Genomic DNA, 20,481 nt, shown 5'->3' on the forward strand with positions numbered 1-20,481 from the left:
TTTACAAGCTGTGATACTTGCCAAAGGGGGTGTTACTAGGTACTGACTATGCAGGGTACCCAGACTTTTGCTTTGGGCCCTTTTCCTTTTTCGTTATTTTGAAACGTAAAAGATGGAAATAAAAAAGTAATCTTGCTTAAAATATTAAAGAAATGTGTCATCTTTAACTTTATGCCTTTTGGAAATCAGGTCATCTTTTACTCGCTTAGCTATTCACAGTAAAAGAAATTTTGACCAAGGGTGCCCAAACTTTTGCACGACCATATAACCATATAGCAACTACAGCACGGAAACAGGCCATCTCGGCCCTTCTAGTCCATGCCGAACTGTTACTCTCACTCAGTCCCACTGACCTGCACTCAGCCAATAACCCTCCAGTCCTTCCCTGTCCATATAGCTATCCAATTTAACTTTAAATGACAACATGGGTGACTTCAATCTACATGTAGACTGGGTGAACCAAATTGGTAAAGGTGCTGAGGAAGAGGATTTCTTGGAATGTATGCGGGATGGTTTTTTGAACCAACATGTCGAGGAACCGACTAGAGAGCAGGCTATTCTGGACTGGGTTTTGAGCAATGAGGAAGGGTTAATTAGCGATCTTGTCGTGAGAGGCCCCTTGGGTAAGAGTGACCATAATATGGTGGAATTCTTCATTAACATGGAGAGTGACGTAGTTAATTCAGAAACAAAGGTTCTGAACTTAAAGAGGGGTAACTTTGAAGGTATGAGACATGAATTAGCTAAGATAGACTGGCAAATGACACTTCAAGGATTGACGGTGGATATGCAATGGCAGGCATTTAAAGGTTGCATGGATGAACTACAACAATTGTTCATCCCAGTTTGGCAAAAGAATAAATCAAGGAAGGTAGTGCACCCGTGGCTGACAAGAGAAATTAGGGATAGTATCAATTCCAAAGAAGTAGCATACAAATTAGCCAGAGAAAGTGGCTCACCTGAGGACTGGGAGAAATTCAGAGTTCAGCAGAGGAGGACAAAGGGCTTAATTAGGAAGGGGAAAAAAGATTATGAGAGAAAACTGGCAGAGAACATAAAAACGGACTGTAAAAGCTTTTATAGATATGTAAAAAGGAAAAGACTGATAAAGACAAATGTAGGTCCCCTGCAAACAGAAACAGGTGAATTGATTATGGGGAGCAAGGACATGGCAGACCAATTGAATAATTACTTTGGTTCTGTCTTCACTAAGGAGGACATAAATAATCTTCCAGAAATAGTAAGGGACAGAGGGTCCAGTGAGATGGAGGAACTGAGCGAAATACATGTTAGTAGGGAAGTGGTGTTAGGTAAATTGAAGGGATTGAAGGCAGATAAATCCCCAGGGCCAGATGGTCTGCATCCCAGAGTGCTTAAGGAAGTGGCCCAAGAAATAGTGGATGCATTAGTGATAATTTTTCAAAACTCGTTAGATTCTGGACTAGTTCCTGAGGATTGGAGGGTGGCTAATGTAACCCCACTTTTTAAAAAAGGAGGGAGAGAGAAACCGGGGAATTATAGGCCGGTTAGCCTAACGTCGGTGGTGGGGAAACTGCTGGAGTCAGTTATCAAGGATGTGATAACAGCACATTTGGAAAGCGGTGAAATGATCGGACAAAGTCAGCATGGATTTGTGAAAGGAAAATCATGTCTGACGAATCTCATAGAATTTTTTGAGGATGTAACTAGTAGAGTGGATAGGGGAGAACCAGTGGATGTGGTATATTTGGATTTTCAAAAGGCTTTTGACAAGGTCCCACATAGGAGATTAGTGTGCAAACTTAAAGCACACGGTATTGGGGGTAAGGTATTGGTGTGGGTGGAGAATTGGTTAGCAGACAGGAAGCAAAGAGTGGGAATAAACGGGACCTTTTCAGAATGGCAGGCGGTGACTAGTGGGGTACCGCAAGGCTCAGTGCTGGGACCCCAGTTGTTTACAATATATATTAATGACTTGGATGAGGGAATTAAATGCAGCATCTCCAAGTTTGCGGATGACACGAAGCTGGGTGGCAGTGTTAGCAGTGAGGAGGATGCTAAGAGGATGCAGGGTGACTTGGATAGGTTGGGTGAGTGGGCAAACTCATGGCAGATGCAATTTAATGTGGATAAATGTGAAGTTATCCACTTTGGTGGCAAAAATAGGAAAACAGATTATTATCTGAATGGTGGCCGATTAGGAAAAGGGGAGGTGCAACGAGACCTGGGTGTCATTATACACCAGTCATTGAAAGTGGGCATGCAGGTACAGCAGGCGGTGAAAAAGGCGAACGGTATGCTGGCATTTATAGCGAGAGGATTCGAGTACAGGAGCAGGGAGGTACTACTGCAGTTGTACAAGGCCTTGGTGAGACCACACCTGGAGTATTGTGTGCAGTTTTGGTCCCCTAATCTGAGGAAAGACATCTTTGCCATAGAGGGAGTACAAAGAAGGTTCACCAGATTGATTCCTGGGATGGCAGGTCTTTCATATGAAGAAAGACTGGATGAACTGGGCTTGTACTCGTTGGAATTTAGAAGATTGAGGGGGGATCTGATTGAAACGTATAAGATCCTAAAGGGATTGGACAGGCTAGATGCAGGAAGATTGTTCCCGATGTTGGGGAGGTCTAGAACGAGGGGTCACAGTTTGAGGATAGAGGGGAAGCCTTTTAGGACCGAGGTTAGGAAAAACTTCTTCACACAGAGAGTGGTGAATCTGTGGAATTCTCTGCCACAGCAAACTGTTGAGGCCAGTTCATTAGCTATGTTTAAAAGGAAGTTAGATATGGCCCTTGTGGCTACAGGGGTCAGGGGGTATGGAGGGAAGGCTGGGTTCTGAGTTGGATGATCAGCCATGATCATAATAAATGGCGGTGCAGGCTCGAAGGGCCGAATGGCCTACTCCTGCACCTATTTTCTATGTTTCTATGTTTCTATGTAACATCGAACCTGCCTCAACCACTTCCGCTGGAAGCTCGTTCCACACAGCCACCACTCTCTGAGTAAAGAAGTTCCCCCTCATGTTACCCCTAAACTTTTACCCTTTAACTCTCAACTCATGTCCTCTTGTTTGAATCTCCCCCACTCTCAATGGAAAAAGCCTATCCACGTCAACTCTATCTATCCCCCTCATAATTTTAAATACCTCTATCAAGTCCCCCCTCAACCTTCTACCTTCCAAAGAATAAAGACCCAACTTGTTCAACCTTTCTCTGTAACTTAGGAGATGAAACTCAGGTAACATTCCAGTAAATCTTCTCTGTACTCACTCTATTTTGTTGACATCTTTCCTATGATTCGGTGACCAGAACTGTACACAATACTCCAAATTTGGCCTTACCAATACCTTGTACAATTTCAACATTACATCCCAACTCATATACTCAATGCCCTGATTTATAAAGGCCAGGATACCAAAAGCTTTCTTCACCACCCTATCCACATGAGATTTCACCTTCAGGGAACTATGCACCATTATTCCTAGATCCCTCTGTTCTACTGTATTCTTCAATGCCCTACCATTTACCATGTATGTCCTATTTTGATTAGTCCTACCAAAATATAGCACCTCACATTTATCAGCATTAAACTCCATCTGCCATCTTTCAGCCCACTCTTCTAACTGGCCCAAATCTCTCTTCAAGCTTTGAAAACTTACTTCACTGTCCACAAATCCACCTATCTTAGTATCATCTGCATACTTACTAATCCAATTTACCACCCCATCATCCAGATCATTAATATATATGACAAACAACATTGGACCCAGAACAGATCCCTGAGGCACACCACTAGACAGCGGCCTCCAATGTGACAAAATTTATCCACCACTACTCTCTGGCATCTCCCATCCAGCCACTGCTGAATCCATTTTACTACTTCAATATTAATACCTAACGATTGAACCTTCCTAACTAACCTTCCGTGAGGAACCTTGTCAAAGGCCTTACTAAAGTCCATACAGACAACATCCACTGCTTTACCCTCGTCAACTTTCCTTGTAACCTCTTCAAAAAATTCAATAAGATTTATCAAACATGACCTTCCACACACAAATCCATGTTGACTATCCCTAATCAGATCCTGTCTATCCAAATAATTATATATACCATCTCTAAGAATACTTTCCATCCTTTTACCCACCACTGACGTCAAACTCACAGGCCGATAATTGCTAGGTTTACTCTTAGAACATGAGCAATACGCCAATCCTCCGGCACCATCCCCGTTTCTAATGACATTTGAAATATTTCTGTCAGAGCCCCTGCTATTTCCACTCAAGGAAACTTCCTTCAAGGTCCTAGGGAATATCCTGTCACGACCCGGAGACTTATCCACTTTTATATTCCTTAAAAGCGCCAGTACTTCCTCTTGTTTAATCATTTTAGAGTTTCCATAACTACCCTACTTGTTTCCCTTACCTTACACAATTCAATATCCTTCTCCTTCGTGAATACCGAAGAAAAGAAATTGTTCAAAATCTCCATCTCTTTTGGCTCTGCACATAGCCGTTCATTTTGATTCTCTGAGGGACCAATTTTATCTCTCACAATCCTTTTGCTATTAATATAACTGTAGAAACACTCTGAATTTATTTTCACCTTACTTGCCAAAGTAACCTCATATCTTCTTTTAGCTTTTCTAATTTCTTTCTTCAGATTCTTTTTACATTCTTTATATTCCTTCAGCACCTCATTTACTCCAAGCTGCCTATATTTATTGTAGATCTCTCTCTTTTTCTGAACCAAATTTCCAATATCCCTTGAAAACCATGGCTCTCTCAAACTTTTAACCTTTCCTTTCAACCCAACAGGAACATAAAGATTTTGTACCCTCAAAATTTCACCTCTAAATGACCTCCATTTCTCTATTACATCCTTCCCATAAAACAAATTGTCCCAATCCACTCGTTCTAAATCCTTTCGCATCTCCTCAAAGTTAGCCTTTCTCCAATCAAAAATCTCAACCCTGGGCCCAGTCCTATCCTTCTCCATAATTACATTGAAACTAATGGCATTGCGATCACTGGACCCAAAGTGCTCCCCAACACATACCTCTGTCACCTGACTTACCTCATTCCCTAACAGAAGATCCAACACTGCCCCTTCTCTACTTGGTACCTCTATGTACTGCTGCAAAAAACTATCTTGCACACATTTTACAAACTCCAAACCATCCAGCCCTTTTACAGAATGGGTTTCCCAGTCTATGTGTGGAAAATTAAAATCTCCCACAATCACAACCTTGTGCTTACTACAAATATCTGCTATCTCCTGACAAATTTGCTCCTCCAATTCTTGATCCCCATTAGGTGGTCTATAATACACCCCTATAAGTGTTACACCTTTCCCATTCCTCAATTCCACCCAAATAGCCTCCCTAGACGAGTCCTCTAATTTATCCTGCCAAAGCACCGCTGTAATGGTTTCTTTGACAAGCAATGCAACACCTCCCCCTCTTGCCCCTCCAATTCTATCACACCTGAAGCAACGAAATCCAGGAATATTTAGTTGCCATTCACACCCCTCCTGCAACCATGTTTCACTAATAACTACAACATCATATTTCCAGGTATCAATCCATGCTCTAAGCTCATCCACCTTTCTTACAATGCTATTATCATTGAAATTGATGCATTTAAGAAACTCTCCACCTCTTACTCTCTGTTTATCCCTAATGATGCAAACAACTTTGTTATCTTTTTCTTCCTTCTCCCCTACATCTTCGGTCTGAGTGCTCCCATTCTCTGTCCCTGACAGAGACACTGTATATCCCCCTGCAGACTCTCCATATCTTCTGCACAATTTGTTTTTCCACTCAATTTAGTGGTATCGGCAAATTTAGATATACTACACTTGGTCCCCTCTTCCAGATCGTTAGTGTATATCAAGAACAGTTGTGGGCCCAGTACCGACCCCTGTGCACACCGCTCGCCACTGATTGCCAACTAGAATAACATTCATGCATCCCAACTCTCTGGTTTATATTAGTTTATCAATCGTCTATCCAAGCTAATACATCACCCCAACTCTACGCATCCTTATCCTATGGATAAGTCTTTTATGTGGCACCTTATTGAACGCCTTCTGGAAATCCAAGTAAATAACATTCATCTGTTCCCCTCTATCCACTGTGCTCATTATATTCTCAAAGAACTCCAGTGAGTTTGTCAAATAGGACCTGCCTTTGCTGAATCTATGCTTTGTCTGTCTGATGGATCCATTTCTTTCCAGATGCCTCGCTATTGCTTCTTCATCGATAGCTTCAGGCGTTTTCCCAACTACAGATGTTAAACTAACTGGCCGATAATTATTTGCCTTTTGCCTACATCCTATTTTTAACAGTGGTGTGACATTCGCCATTTTCCATTCTGCCGGGACCTGCCCAGAGTCCAGAAAATTTTGGTAAATTATCACCAAAGCCTCTACTATAATTTCTGCCATTTCTTTCAGTACCCTGGGATGCATTCCATCAGGACCAGGGGACTTGTTCATCTTCAGGCCCACAAGTTTGTTCAGCACTACCTCCTAGTGACAGCTATTGTATCGGGGTCCTCACCTCCCATCGCATCCATATTATCTCTCTTTGGCATGTTAGATGTGTCCTTCACCATGAAGACCGACACAAAATAGTCATTCAAAGCCTTGGCCATTTGCTCATTTCCCAATATTAATTCCCCTTCTTGTTCTCCAAGGGACCTCCATTCACTTTAACCAGCCTTTTCTGCTTTATATTCCAGACAAGATGTATCCCCAAACCCTCATTCACATTATATAAGGAGTTATTTAATTTCTTTGTGACCTCACTGTCTGCAAATGTCCCACTCCAATGTGTTCACCGCCACTGTAGTATCATAGGAGCATTGTTGTGCAGGTCATTTTGCCCATTGAAACCATGCTCGGTCTCAACAGGGACATTACAGTCTGGTCATCCTCTGTTTCTTGATTGCCCTGTACACTATCTCTCCAACACTCCCATGTATTTTCCCATTTGAAAACTTGGGATGAAATGCTTCCAGTTCCTATCCAAGCAGTGAGTTCCTTGACCACTCTCTGTGTAGAAAGGGTTTCCCGCCTGGCACCCTTGTTTTAACAATAGTCACCTTTAAACCTCTGTTTGTTGGTTCTCCACCCTTCTTTAATGGAAGAACTTTCTCTTCATTAACTCTGCCCAAACCATTGACAATCTTGAAGATTTTTATCAAATTATCTCTCAACGTTCACTGCTAAAGAAGAACAATGCCACATTCTCTGGTCTGTCAATGGATCTGATGTTCCTCATTGACTGCATCTTCCTGCTCTATCTTCTCTGCACTCCCTCTAAGCATGGTAACCAAATACAAAGTAGCTCAATCATCTTTTATGTTAATTCCACCACACTTCAAAAATAACATGTAGGAGGACGTTCTGAAGTTGAGAAAAAGACTGAGGTCATGAAACTTCGGTGTTCCTGATATAGGAGCGGCAATCCTCACTATCTCTGGTAAGGAGTGAAGATCACTGTCTGTGCCAAGGTTGAGAAGTGCTGGTAAGATATTAGACCTGGTGAACTAACATATTTGAGCCAGAATTTATCATTTTACCTGCTTTTGATCGATGCCACCAGACAGTGAAGACTATGCATGAGTATTTTCTCTCAGTTCTGTGGGAGTTGAGACTAATTGTTTTCTTACTACAGTAAGCTAACTCAGCCCAAGAAAGCCCAGTTGCAAATTGTATCCATCAGATGGGATTCTCAGAATGCCTGAACAAGACCTTGCAGAGAGGCATTGATTAAAGAGTTATCAGCAGAGGTAGAGGTAGAGGTAGAGGTAGAGAGAGAACACATCCTTTTTGCCACTGAATGCTTCACCTTACTTTGCCTTTCCTCATAGTTCTTCAGGTGAAGGTGCCTGAAAGGAACACTGCGAGTGAAGACCAACTGGTGAAATTGGAAACTCAGAATAATTCCTTCGAGATTTACTGGAGAACCATTGCTGGAGAGAATAACACTGGTAAATTTTCTGTCTCTTTCCCATGCTTGTGTACATGGTATAAGAATGAGTTTTACAGACTCATTCACAGGGGATGTTCTACCTTGCCCAAGTTGTTGACTGAACTATTACTCTGTGGGATCAGTCTGTGTTCCCCTACATCAAAATATGCTGCTGTGTTTGGTCTTATTGTGTAATCCTCAGTGAAGACAATTCTGCCTTGAGTAGAAATCAAATGTAGTTTAGAATGAGCAGTGCTTGGCCACTGTTTTTAATCCATGTGTAATCTGACATCAAGATCGAATTTATGGTATCAAACTCTGTATTAAGCTGAGAGACCACTGAGGCAGGGCAGGTTCTGGGAGTGGTGACTCTGAGTCATATGCACAGCCCTATCATGACCCCAAAAGTTCAACGTAATGATCCGGTCATTCAAGCTCTAATCAAGCAGTTTCCACAGTTAGTGATCCTCACTTGCTTTTTAGGGCTCAAGTATGTTGAATTTAAAGTGGGAAACTGTGCGCTAGCCCATTTGGCTCATCTTGCTTGTAGAGGCTCTTTCAAAGAGCTCTCCGTGTGGTCCCATATCCCTGCTGACTTTGCAAAGCTCTCGGGCAGTGTATGGATTGTTTCTTGTTTTCTCTGATCAGTAACTCCCCTCTTTCTATTCAAATCTTTCAGTATTATTAGTGCCTCTTTCCTAATCGCCTCAGAAACAACCTCAGTCCTGAATCCCCTTCCACCTTCTGCCCCCTTCCTTACCAGTCCTGATGAAGTACCTCAACCCGAAATGTCAATTTATTCCCTTCCGTAGATGCTGCCTGGTCCACTGATTTCCTTTGACATTTGGTGTGTGTGTGTGTGTTGATACCTCCTGCTCAGGACTGTCGAAGCTGCGCCCTCTCTAACATGCTGGTAGAGAGAGCTTTATTTGGGTCTTTAGCACTGGAAATAGTTACATTCTGACACGTCTCATGAGCGGGACAGAAGCATGGTAGCATTGTGTATTCCAGGGACCAGCTGATTGAGCTTATGCCGGCTGGTTTAGCGAGCAGAGCGGTGGACACCCCTGCTGAAATCTGGAGGAAAACACACAGAGGATGCAGAGGGGGATCACAAAGTCGAGGAAAGAGGACCGGGTCGAGACAACAGAGATTTATGGAGAAGAGGGGTTCGGTGGGTAATAAAATGGACGAGTTCACGGTGCTAGCCAGGCGTCAGAGAGCATTTCGGGAGTGCAGTGTTATGTGTTTCACTGGAACAGGGCTGCATGAGGACATACCCAATCAAAACTTCTCTATGGACGGCTTCCAGACTGTTCGGGCTGACCGGAAGTGCACTGAGAGCAGTAAGTGTAAAGGAGTTGAGTGCTTACTGTTCTGGTTAACAAAAGATGGTGCAATCCGGGTCATATTACGATCGAGGAACGTATTTGTAGACCAGATATTGAACTTTTTGCTGTTGGACTTTGGCCATATTCCACCAAAATACAACACGGGGCGGCACGGGAGGTCGTTCCTGCCTGTGGCCATTGAACTTGCAGCTCATCCCGTGGAGGGTCAGACACCCTGAGCCAATAGGCTGGCCTGGTCTTATTTTCCATCTGGCATAGTTTGCATTTTGTTGATTGATGGTTTGTGGTTTTTGTATTGCTATATTTATGCTCTATTCTTGGTTGGTGCGGCTGTAACGAAACCCAATTTCCCTCAGGATCAATAAAGTATATCTATCTATCTATCTGTTGTTATGCCTTCCTACCCTCCTTGGTGTTGGATGCAGTAATCTCATTTCAAAGACCTCCTTGGTTTTCATCCAGTCCAAGTTAAAGCTGAGGATCATATTAGTAACCTCTCAGCTTGCCTTGCCCCTTGTGGGACGGTTCCATGCTTGCTCACCAGCAATCCTCATTCACAATCATTGTAATATCTGCTCTGCTTTTTGGAGTAATTACTGTTAATTTGGGTTTCAGTACCTGCTGTTTCTGTACTCTGGCTCTGACACCGTACCTCTTTCTAAGTTCCTCACAATTTACTTTTTTTCCAAGTTTTGTATCATCATTATGGGTGGTTCTTTGTTATCAAGTGTCAACCTTGTGAGATCTGGTGCTGGACATGCTGAACAGTCAGACAGCTCCTCCCATCAGTTGGAATGATACAGAGTGGGGATGTTGCAAATAGTGAAAGATTTCCATCTCTATATCACCCTCACTTCCCCCCTGGGATGACCCAGAGCATTCTGCGATCTTGGAACTGTGGTTACCGTACAGATGCAGGACAATTTCACAGAGATGATTCCACAAAAGAAATGCGGTAATCACTAGAAATCTTGTTTGGCAAAGGTAGGTGGAGGCCAGAGCTCTGGCTTGACCCTTTGCACCTATTCACATCAGGATCCTGTGTGTTCACTTGAGACACCAGACTCTGTCAATGTCTGGTCTAAGAGATGCAGTCCTGGTGAAGGGTCTCAGCCCGACACGTCGACTGTTTATTCCCCTCCATGTATGCTGCCTGACGCGCTGAGTTCCTCCGGCATTTTATGTGTGTTGCTAAGAGATGCAATTCTCAGTGTGGACTGGAGTGCTTGCATTAATGTCACTGGGCTGAGTGAGACGAGGGACAGTGAAAGAGTGCTGTTTCTTGTTGACAGACATAACAGAAAAGCAGGGGTTTGGTCGGTGCAGCAGAATGAAGCTTTCCCTACACAATGACATTGTTCACTCACAGGGCAGACACAACACTGCCCATGTCTGATCAGTGTTCTGGCTGCGCCAGGGAAGTGTGCTGGCGGTTGGAGTTGGAGAGAATTTCAGAAACTGCTGGTGGGAGAAAGAACAAGTGTAAAGGCAGTTGGCAGACAGCAGCCGACTCTCAAATGTGGGGGAGGGAGACGTGGGTCTGCACGGCGGGGAGGGAGACATGGACTGGTCGATCTACCACAAACGTTCAGCAGACAGTGAAAGAGAAAACAAGGGCAAAGTTTAGCAGTAGACAGATTTTTGTTGCAGCAACGGAGGGGAAACATGAGAGAATGTAAATCGTGAAGAATAGAAGCTTTAACAACAGAAAGGAAAAGGAGATCCAGGTAAACACAGCGCCTTTGAAAATGAGGCTGATAAAGTAAGTGTGAGATTACTGGTGAGGAGTTCAACTGGCGATCATTTGGCACTGGAAACTATTATGAACCTTCCATGAATGAGGATAATGCTGGAATGAATTAAATAACGTCACCATCATGAGAGAATTGGTATCAGGTAGACTGACAGAATTCAAGGTTGACGCAGGCTTCTTGATCCTGTGATCATGAAAAAGATGTGGCATCTGAGATATTGGATGTATTAGTTGTAATATCCATGGAAAAAAGAGTGAGCCATGATTGAATAGTGGAGCAGACTTGATGGGCCAAATGGCCTAATTCTGCTCCTATTTCTTATGGTCTTATGGACCTCAATATGTAGTTTGCAGACTGACATATATTTGCTAAGTTCAGAATATCTGCTTATCTGATCATGGAGAGGGTCAGCAGGAAGTTCAATAGAATGATGGTGGGAACGATAGGTTAACGTATGAGGGAGATATGAAGAATGAGGGTGGATCTCACTGAAACATATCGACTATTGAAAGGCCAGGGAGAATCTTGCACCAGAGAGCACAGCCTCAGAATACAAGGACATCCCAATGGAATAGAGGTGTACAGGTATTTCTTTAGTCAGAGGATGGTGAATCTATGGCTGTGGAGGCCAAGTGATTGGGTATATTTAAAATAGGCCTTGATAGGTTCATGATGGTGCTGATAAGTGGCAACTCTTCGCATGCAACTCAGATGGGAATCATATGGGTGTGCCTTCAGGAACATACTGGACATTACCAAACCAAAAACCATGGATAAACCAGGAGATTTGTAGACTGCTGAGAGCTGGATATGTGGTATTCTAGACTGGTGATCTACAGAAGGCTACTTTAAGAGAGAAATAAACATGCCCAGTCTCCTTTTAGCAGCAATGGAGTAAGACGCTTGTTGGCGCTACTCCTTCCTTTCACAACTTACTTTCCATTGCTAGTTTTGTTCAAACTTTGAAGATTTTCGTGAAGGATTTACGAATTAATCACGATGGCTGGAAGCCGAACTGGAACTGAATTAAGATGTGGCAAAATTGTTTCCGAACCTGAACAAACAAAGGAGTTAGAGGAAGTCTCTACTTCACAAAGAATATTTTCTTTGGTGCAAGATATTAATATCAAGATCGGGATGGTGGAGATCAAGATTGATAATCTGACGTATGCTAATGAAAAGCTTAAAAAACCATCTCTGCTGTCCAGGAATTTTTGAACAATCTGGAATCTCAGTATCAGTGAATTAAAAAGGACGCTAATAGAATCAGAAGAGAACTGGAGATTGTGAGTCAAGTGATTAATGAACAAGAATTTAAGATATCTACTCTGGAAAGGAAAATTGTTGAGGTTTCTTCAGAAATACTAAGAACTAAGAAGAAAACGACTGATCTGGAAAGCAGAAGTCGTAGGATGAATTTACATATACTGGGTTTGCCTGAAAACATGGAAACCAGTGAGCCACTAAAGATTTTCATGAATATGCTACACTCACTTTTTAGTGAGATCCTTGAAGTTCCTCCGATGATAGATAGAGCTCACCGAATCCTTCACCCGAAACCTTCTGTTGAGTTGAAACCTCACCCGGTGATTGTATGTTTGCATTACTTTACTACTAAAGAAGCAATTCTTCGAGATGCTAGGAAGCAGGGGAAGCTAATTTATAATGGAGTAGAGATTTGCATAGTTGAAGATTTTGCCCCAGAGGTTTATGCAGAAAGAATTAAGTACCGGGAAGTGATGGCTGAACTTTATAGGAACTGTCACCCCTCTTTGTGTTATCCAGCTCGTTTCAGGATTTCCACGTTTAACGCTCGCCCAAAACAATTTGATTCCCCAGAAGAGGCTTGGAAATTTATAAAGGAGTTTAAGCCTGTCTTGCAAGCAACGTAAGCAACTTAAACATTTAAACCTCGGCTAGGAGTCATTTGTAGCTGGATCGCTGAAAGTTTAATCTGCGTTTTATGTCTGCCCAGATATCGTTTTGGCTGTTTTATTTTTTCCTTTAGGATTTGTAAGAGTTTAACACTAGTCGTAACATATTATTTGGTTGGATCTATCTTTTTTGAATACATGATCAATTTTTATTAAATGAACTTAAGGTGGCCGCTGTTAACTGTGTTTTAACCTCTGTTAGACATAATATTAAAATATTTGAAATTTGCTTATTTCTTCATGTTTGTATTGTGTCAGTGGTGTTAGCGTATAACTTTTTAAAAAGGAGTCTGCCTATTGGAGGCAAGGGGTTAAGGGATTATAGCTTAGCATGCTGTCCGACTATTGGATGGTTTTTGGGCTTTGGGGGGAGAGGAGTGGCCTATTAGTTTAGATTTTTTCGACTGGGCAGTCCTGAGAGGTTTTCCTGTCAATCTAAAGACTTAGACGAGGGAATTAAATGCAGCATCTCCAAGTTTGCGGATGACACGAAGCTGGGCGGCAGTGTTAGCTGTGAGGAGGATGCTAACAGGATGCGGGATGACTTGGATAGGTTAGGTAAGTGGGCAAATTCATGGCAGATGCAATTTAATGTGGATAAATGTGAGGTTATCCACTTTGGTGGCAAGAACAGGAAAACAGGTTATTATCTGAATGGTGAAAAGGGGAGGTGCAATGAGACCTGGGTGTCATTGTACACCAGTCATTGAAAGTTGGCATGCAGGTACAGCAGGCGGTGAAAAAGGCGATTGGTATGCTGGCATTCATAGCAAGAGGATTCGAGTACAGGAGCAGGGAGGTTCTATTGCAGTTGTACGAGGCCTTGGTGAGACCACACCTAGAGTATTGTGTGCAGTTTTGGTCCCCTAATCTGAGGAAAGACATTCTTGCCATAGAGGGTGTACAAAGAAGGTTCACCAGATTGATTCCTGGGATGGCAGGACTTTCATATGATGAAAGACTGGATCGACTAGGCTTATACTCTCTGGAATTTAGAAGATTGAGGGGGGATCTGATAGAAACATATAAAATTTGAAAGGGATTGGACAGGCAGATGCAGGAAGATTGTTCCCGATGTTGGGGAAGTCCAGAATGAGGCGTCACAGTTTGAGGATAAAGGGGAAGCCTTTTAGGACCGAAATGAGGAAAAACTTCTTCACACAGAGAGTGGTGAATCTGTGGAATTCTCTGCCACAGGAAACAGTTGAGGCTAGTTCACTGGCTATATTTAAGAGGGAGTTAGATAAGGCCCTCGTGGCTAAAGGGATCAGGGGGTATGGAGGGAAGGCAGGTATAGGGTTCTGAGTTGGATGATCAACCATGATCGTAATGAATGGCGGTGCAGGCTCGGAGGGCCGAAAGGCCTACTCCTGCACCTATTTTCTATGTTTCTATCATGTTATTTTTTTTCTCTCTGATCGATTCCATAATTTGTTCTTCCCTGCGGGTGTGGTTTCTGCAGACACGCTAACTTATTTTATTAAACCTTAAATTAAAGCCTTATTATGGATGTTAATAAAATTAATATAATCTCTTGGAACTTGAATGGCTTGAACCAATCTATTAAGCGTAGAAAGATCTTTAAGAAATTAAAAACACTTCAAGCTGATATTATTTTTGTGCAAGAGACCCATATCCGTAGGGAGGATGAAAACCGTTTTTTTAAATTTTGGAGGGGCTCTCAGTTTCACTCTTCACCAGTAACTAAAATTAGAGGGGTGTCTATTTTTATTAATTTTAAAACCGCTGTTGTACATCTTAATACTGTCACTGATTCAATTGGAAGATACTTAATTGTTACTGGTTTGTTATGTGGTCAAAAGATGGCTTTGGTGTGTGTGTATGCACCTAATGGAGATAGCCCTGAATTTTCAAACTGGATTTATTAAGAATAGATACTCATATTTTAATATTCAGAGATTATTGAATATTATTCATTCCTCTGCATCTAAAGAAATTGAATGTGTTGTCTCCCTTGATGCAGAGAAAGCCTTTGATAGGGTAGAGTGGTCCCATTTATTCGAAGTTTTAGAAAGATTTAAATTTGGTCCAGTTTTCATTTCCTGGGTTAAGCTGATCTATCAAGCTCCTATGGCAGCAGTTATAACTAACAATCAAAAATCTCCATATTTCAGGCTAAACAAAGGTGCCCAGCAGGGTTGTCCTCTTAGTCCCCTGTTATTCAATCTGCTTTAGAACCTCTTGCTATTGTCCTTTGGGACTCCAACAATGTTCAAGGTATTAAGAGAAGAGATGAGGTGCATAAGACTTCATTGCACGCAGAATAACTTATTAGTTTATATTTCAGATCTTAAGAAATCTATTCCTTCTATGTTATATATATTTTCTGAATTTAGTAGTTTTTCTGGATATAAATTAAATTTGCACAAAAGTGAGTTATTTCCTATTAATAACTACTTAGATCAATACCGTCAAATTCCTTTTAGCATTGCTAAAAATAACTTCACTTATCTTGGCATTAAAATTACCAAAAATTTTAAGGACCTATATAAATATAACTTTCTTCTATTAATTGAATACATGCGACAAATACTTTCTGAATGGTCTCCGATGACATTATCTTTAATTGGTCGAATTAATGCTATTAAAATGATAGTGCTATCGAAGTTCTTATATGTACTTCAAGCAATACCTTCCTTTGTTCCTCAACGATTTTTTGATAGAATAGACTCTAAAATTTTATCTTATATTTGGAGCAATAAAAATCCAAGATTGAGTAAACCTCTATTGCAGAAATCAAAAAAGCATGGTGCGTTCCTTGAAGTTGACGCATAATGTGAAAAATTATTTAAATGGAGAAAATAGGGATGCATTCCAGAGCGCTTCCTAAATATGTTTTATCTGTAATTTATTCACATTTTTATACCAATACGACACAAAAGCAGTACTACAAGTCAACATTTATATTATATTTAATCAATTTAAGGTAATATTCAATGTAATAAATCACAGGAAGTTAACATCCTCTGGTGTACAGTACTCACCAACAGTGGCAGGTGTGTTTGCTCCGGGAGATGAGTGGTTGTTGTGGTGTTGGGCAGCTTTACACGGATAAGGTGGATGGTTGTGGTCGTCAGGATAATATCAAGCACAGCAAGGAGTGAAGGAAGACTCACAGAACTCTTAGAACTGCCGGCAGCAGCAGATTACAGCGATTTGCATAAAATGGTGAGGGTTGTTTGGTTGGCAGCATTTTGTTTTAAATTTGCTTGTAGGGAAGAAGTGTTGACGGCAGGGAAGGACTGAAATGCTGACTCCATTCTAAACTGTGTCCATGTCCATCGCCATTTGTGTCAAGTGTTCCAACTTCCATCATTCCCTCACCTTTGGTAAACTCCCGGGATTTTCAAAATCGTCTGTTGCTTGCAGTATCTGCGAGATAATTCGCCGTAAAAAAATGCGTACGCCTTGAATGTGGATTACAGCTTGGTCGAGTGGTTGAATCAGCGATGTTGTGTTAGACGGCGGGAAACGCACTGTTATGTTAGGATGAATGCTGTCCAACTGTTCAGGATGGACTGGTGCATTGTCAAGCAAGAAAAGAACTTTAAAGGGAAGATTCTGTTCCCAATGGTAGCGTCCCAGAGCTGTGTTACCTTCAGCTGATGCCGCCCTGTTTATAATTAACAACTTTTTTTCAAGTGTTAAAGCGGTTCTCTGCCACTTGGCTGACGGCCCAAGACATGACATCGGACGCTTAGGAGGCATAGTTAATTATTTCAAGCGCAAAATTACGGCACTGTAGGTGAAACCAAGGAAAGTTTAAGATGGCGATCCACACCTTGCCAAAACCAATGCGAGAGCGGCGGGAGAGAGATTGTGAGGCGCGCGCACCTGACTTGTGTTGGCGGGAAAGCGGTGCTTCTCGTCCCAACGGTGAGACCGTGAAGCACACGTGCGTGACTTGTGTTGGCGGGAAAGCGGTGCTTCTCGTCTCAACGGTGAGACTGTCAGGTGTGCGCACGTGACTTGTATTGGCGGGAAGGCAGTGCTCCTCGCATAACTGAGTTTTGGATGCGTATAAGGCGATGTTGGTAGAAATAGGTTCCTCGCATAACTGTGAATCCGCATAGTCTGAAGACGTATATAACGAGCATAGGGTGTATTTCGTTTTGGATTCATTATTCAGACATACATGATTGTCCTTTATGGGTAGATTTGGAGAAAAACTCGGTGAAGGGGTATTCTTTGGCCTCTTTACTGGGAGCTTCTCTTCCTTTTTTGCTTTGTAAGATTGGTAATCGAGACCTCAAACCCATTATTAAACATACATTAAGAATTTGGTTTCAGTTTCGTAGATTTTTGTGTTTAATAACTTTGTTCTTTCTGGTAAAATCCATCTTAATTATTTTTTTAAACCATCAATTTCCGATCAGACCATTTTAATTTGGAAAACCAAAGGAATAATAACTTTTTTGGATTTATTTATGGGGGATTGTTTAATGTCTTTCACTTGGTTAGTGGACAAATATGATTTATCTAATGCACACTTTTTTTAGATATTTACCAATTAGGAATTTTTTACGAGTTTACTTTCAAGTTTTCCCTCTGTTTATCCACCCAATATGATAGATACACTTTTTCAGGTTAAACCATATCAAAAAGGACTGATAGCTATAATTTACAAATGGTTATTGAATTTGTGAAAGGTATCTAACGCTAAAATTGAAGGTGTGTGGGAATTGGAATTTCGAGAGCCACTTTCAGATAATCAATGGGATAAAATTTTTCATTTGATAAATACCTCATCTATTTCTGCCCGTCATTCCTTGATACAGTTCAAGGTAGTATATCGGGCACATATGGCAAAGGATAGATTAGCCCTATTTTTCCCAATATTAATCCTATTTGTGACAGATGTAATATTGAGGTGGCTACTTTAACTCATATGTTTTGGTCTTGTATCAAGATAGATAATTTTTGGAAAGATGTCTTTAAAACTTTATCAAAAGTTTTGAATTTGGACCTACAACGGAAAGTATTCACAGCAATTTTTGGGATCATTCCACCGGAAGCAGGATATGTTCCTGTTTCTGCTCCACGGATAAAAGCTTTTACAACTTTATTGGCTAGGAGAGCCATTTTGCTTAAATGGAAGGTCTCTAATCCACCTACTGTCTTTTATTGGCTTTCCTCCATTATGTCTTGTCTAAGATTAGAGAAAATAAGAAGTCAGATATTTGATACATCCTTTAAATTTGAAGAAACCTGGCAACCTTTTATTCAATATTTTCATACAGTTTTATTTATTGCTCTCCCAGTTACTTTCTCGAAACTTTGGATTTGTTTAGAAAATTTTTCTTTTTTCTTGCTTTACTCTCAGTATGGGCTGCCCAGTCCCCTTTTATTTTTTTTAACTATTTTTTGTTTTTGTTTATATAGAATAGTGAGTTTTATTTCTATATATAAAATTATAGAAGTTTCTTTATCTTTTTTCTCTTTGTATGAAATGATAAGAGGAGAATTGAGTATTTTAGTTTTTATTATATACTATTACAAACGTTTGTAGATTAATACTATGTATGAGCTTGATAATGTTTATTTTACCTTTTATATGTATTGTTATCATTATAGATATCTGAGATAATCCTCCTCTTGTTTGTACATATGTACTTTAAAAAAAGATTGATTAAGAAAGAAAGAAATAAACATGCCAATTGAAGTTAGAGATGGAATCAAACGCACAACAGCTCTGACAAGATTTGCAAGCCATTACTTCCTCCAAAGAGAAACCTGACATCATGAATGGCTGTGATGCTTCATTCCCAGATGAGTTCAGTGTCATTTATGCAAACATTGAAAGAGAGAATAAATCTATGCTTGTGTGAATCCCTGTAGCATCTGGTGACCCTGTAATCTCTGTCTCAGAGGACCACATCACAACAGCTTTCAAGAGGCATCAGGTCCTGATGGTGTGCCTGGTAGGGAAATGAAAACCTGTGCCAACCAACTGGTGGGATTGTTCAAGAACATCTTCAATCTCTCACTGCTGTAGTCAGAATTTCCTACCCGCTTCAAAAGGGCGACATCCATACCAGCACCCAGGAAGGGCAGGGTGAGCTGCCTCAATGACTACCACCCAGTTGTACTCACATCTGCTGTGATGAAGTGCGTTGGGAGGTTGGTCGTGGCCAGAATCAACTCCTGCCTAAACAAGGACCTGGACCTGTTGTGAGGGTGCCATGGTTGCATAGCAGTTGGCATAGACAGCTCGGGCATCAGAGTTCAGAATTCAATTCCAGTGTCCTTTGGAAGCAAGTTTGTACATTCCTTCCTGTGTGTGCATGGCTTTCTGCTGGGTGTTCCGATTTCCTCCCACCATTCAAAGTCAGTCCGGTTAGTAGTGTATTGTCCCATGATTAGGCTACGGTTAAATCAGTGGGTTGCTGGGTGGCAAGGCTCAAAGGGCCAGAAGGGCCTGTTAAATGCTGTATCTCTAAATAAAATAGAACAAACTTTGCCTGTCGCCACAATAGGATGCAATCTCACTGGCTCTGCACTCGGCCTTGGATCACCTGGATGATAGCAACACTTACGTCAGGCTGCTGTTTATTGATTCCAGCTCAGCGTTCAAAACAATCATACCCTCAATTCTAATCAACAGACTCCAAAACCTGGGCTTCTGTACCCCTCTCTGCAAGTGGATCCTTGACTCCTTCATCAGGAGACCACAGTCAGTGCAGATCAGAAATAACCTCCTCCTTGCTGATTATCAAGACTGGTGTACCTCAAGGATGTGTGCTTACCCACTGCTCTACTCTCTCTACACCCATGACTGTGTGGCTAGGCACAGCTCAAATTCCATCCATAAATTTGCTGACAACACAACTATTGTTGACAGAATTTCAGGTGGTGATGAGGAGGTGTACAGGAGTGAGATAGATCAGCTGGTTGAGAGGTGTCACAACAACCCTACACTCAACATCAGTAAGACCAAGGAGCTGATTGTGGATTTCAGGAAGGGGAAGTCGAGGAACCACACATCCTCATCGAGGGGCCTGCACTTGAAAGGGTAAACAGTTTCAAGTACCTGGGTATCAACAGTTTTGAAGGTCTGTCCTGGACCCATACTGATTTAATTACAAAGAATGCACGACAGTGGCTATTTGTCATTCAGAGTTTGAGGAGAACTGGTATGTCAGAAAAGACAAATTTTACAGATGTACTGTAGAGCACATTCTAACTGGCTGCAACACTATCTAGTATGGAGTGGCCGCTGTACAGGATCAGAAAAGGCTGGAGAAAGTTGTAAACTTAGCTAGCCCAATCATGGGCTCCAGCCTCCCAAACATAAACGACACCTTCAAAAGACAATGGCTCAAAATGGCATTAAGGACCCCCATCTTCCATGACATGCTCTCTTCTTATTGCTGCCATCAATGAAGGAGAAACAGGTGCCTGAAGACACACTCTCAGCCTTTCAGGAACAGCTTCTTCCTCTCCGCCATCAGATTACTGAATGGA

General features: G+C 41.6%; 1 protein-coding gene across 1 annotated transcript in view; it reads left to right on the plus strand.

Moving 5' to 3' along the window:
* Window positions 1-20,481, plus strand: part of LOC134339294 (adhesion G protein-coupled receptor E2-like) — a 108,930-nt gene that overhangs the window by 30,054 nt on the left and 58,395 nt on the right. Inside the window, exon 8 of the mRNA XM_063035670.1 lies at window positions 7,856-7,975. Within this exon, the coding sequence (XP_062891740.1) occupies window positions 7,856-7,975 (120 nt within the window). The remainder of the gene's footprint in view (window positions 1-7,855; window positions 7,976-20,481) is intronic.

The sequence above is a fragment of the Mobula hypostoma genome, chromosome 29 (genome assembly GCF_963921235.1).
Source record: "Mobula hypostoma chromosome 29, sMobHyp1.1, whole genome shotgun sequence".
Classification (NCBI taxonomy): domain Eukaryota; kingdom Metazoa; phylum Chordata; class Chondrichthyes; order Myliobatiformes; family Myliobatidae; genus Mobula; species Mobula hypostoma.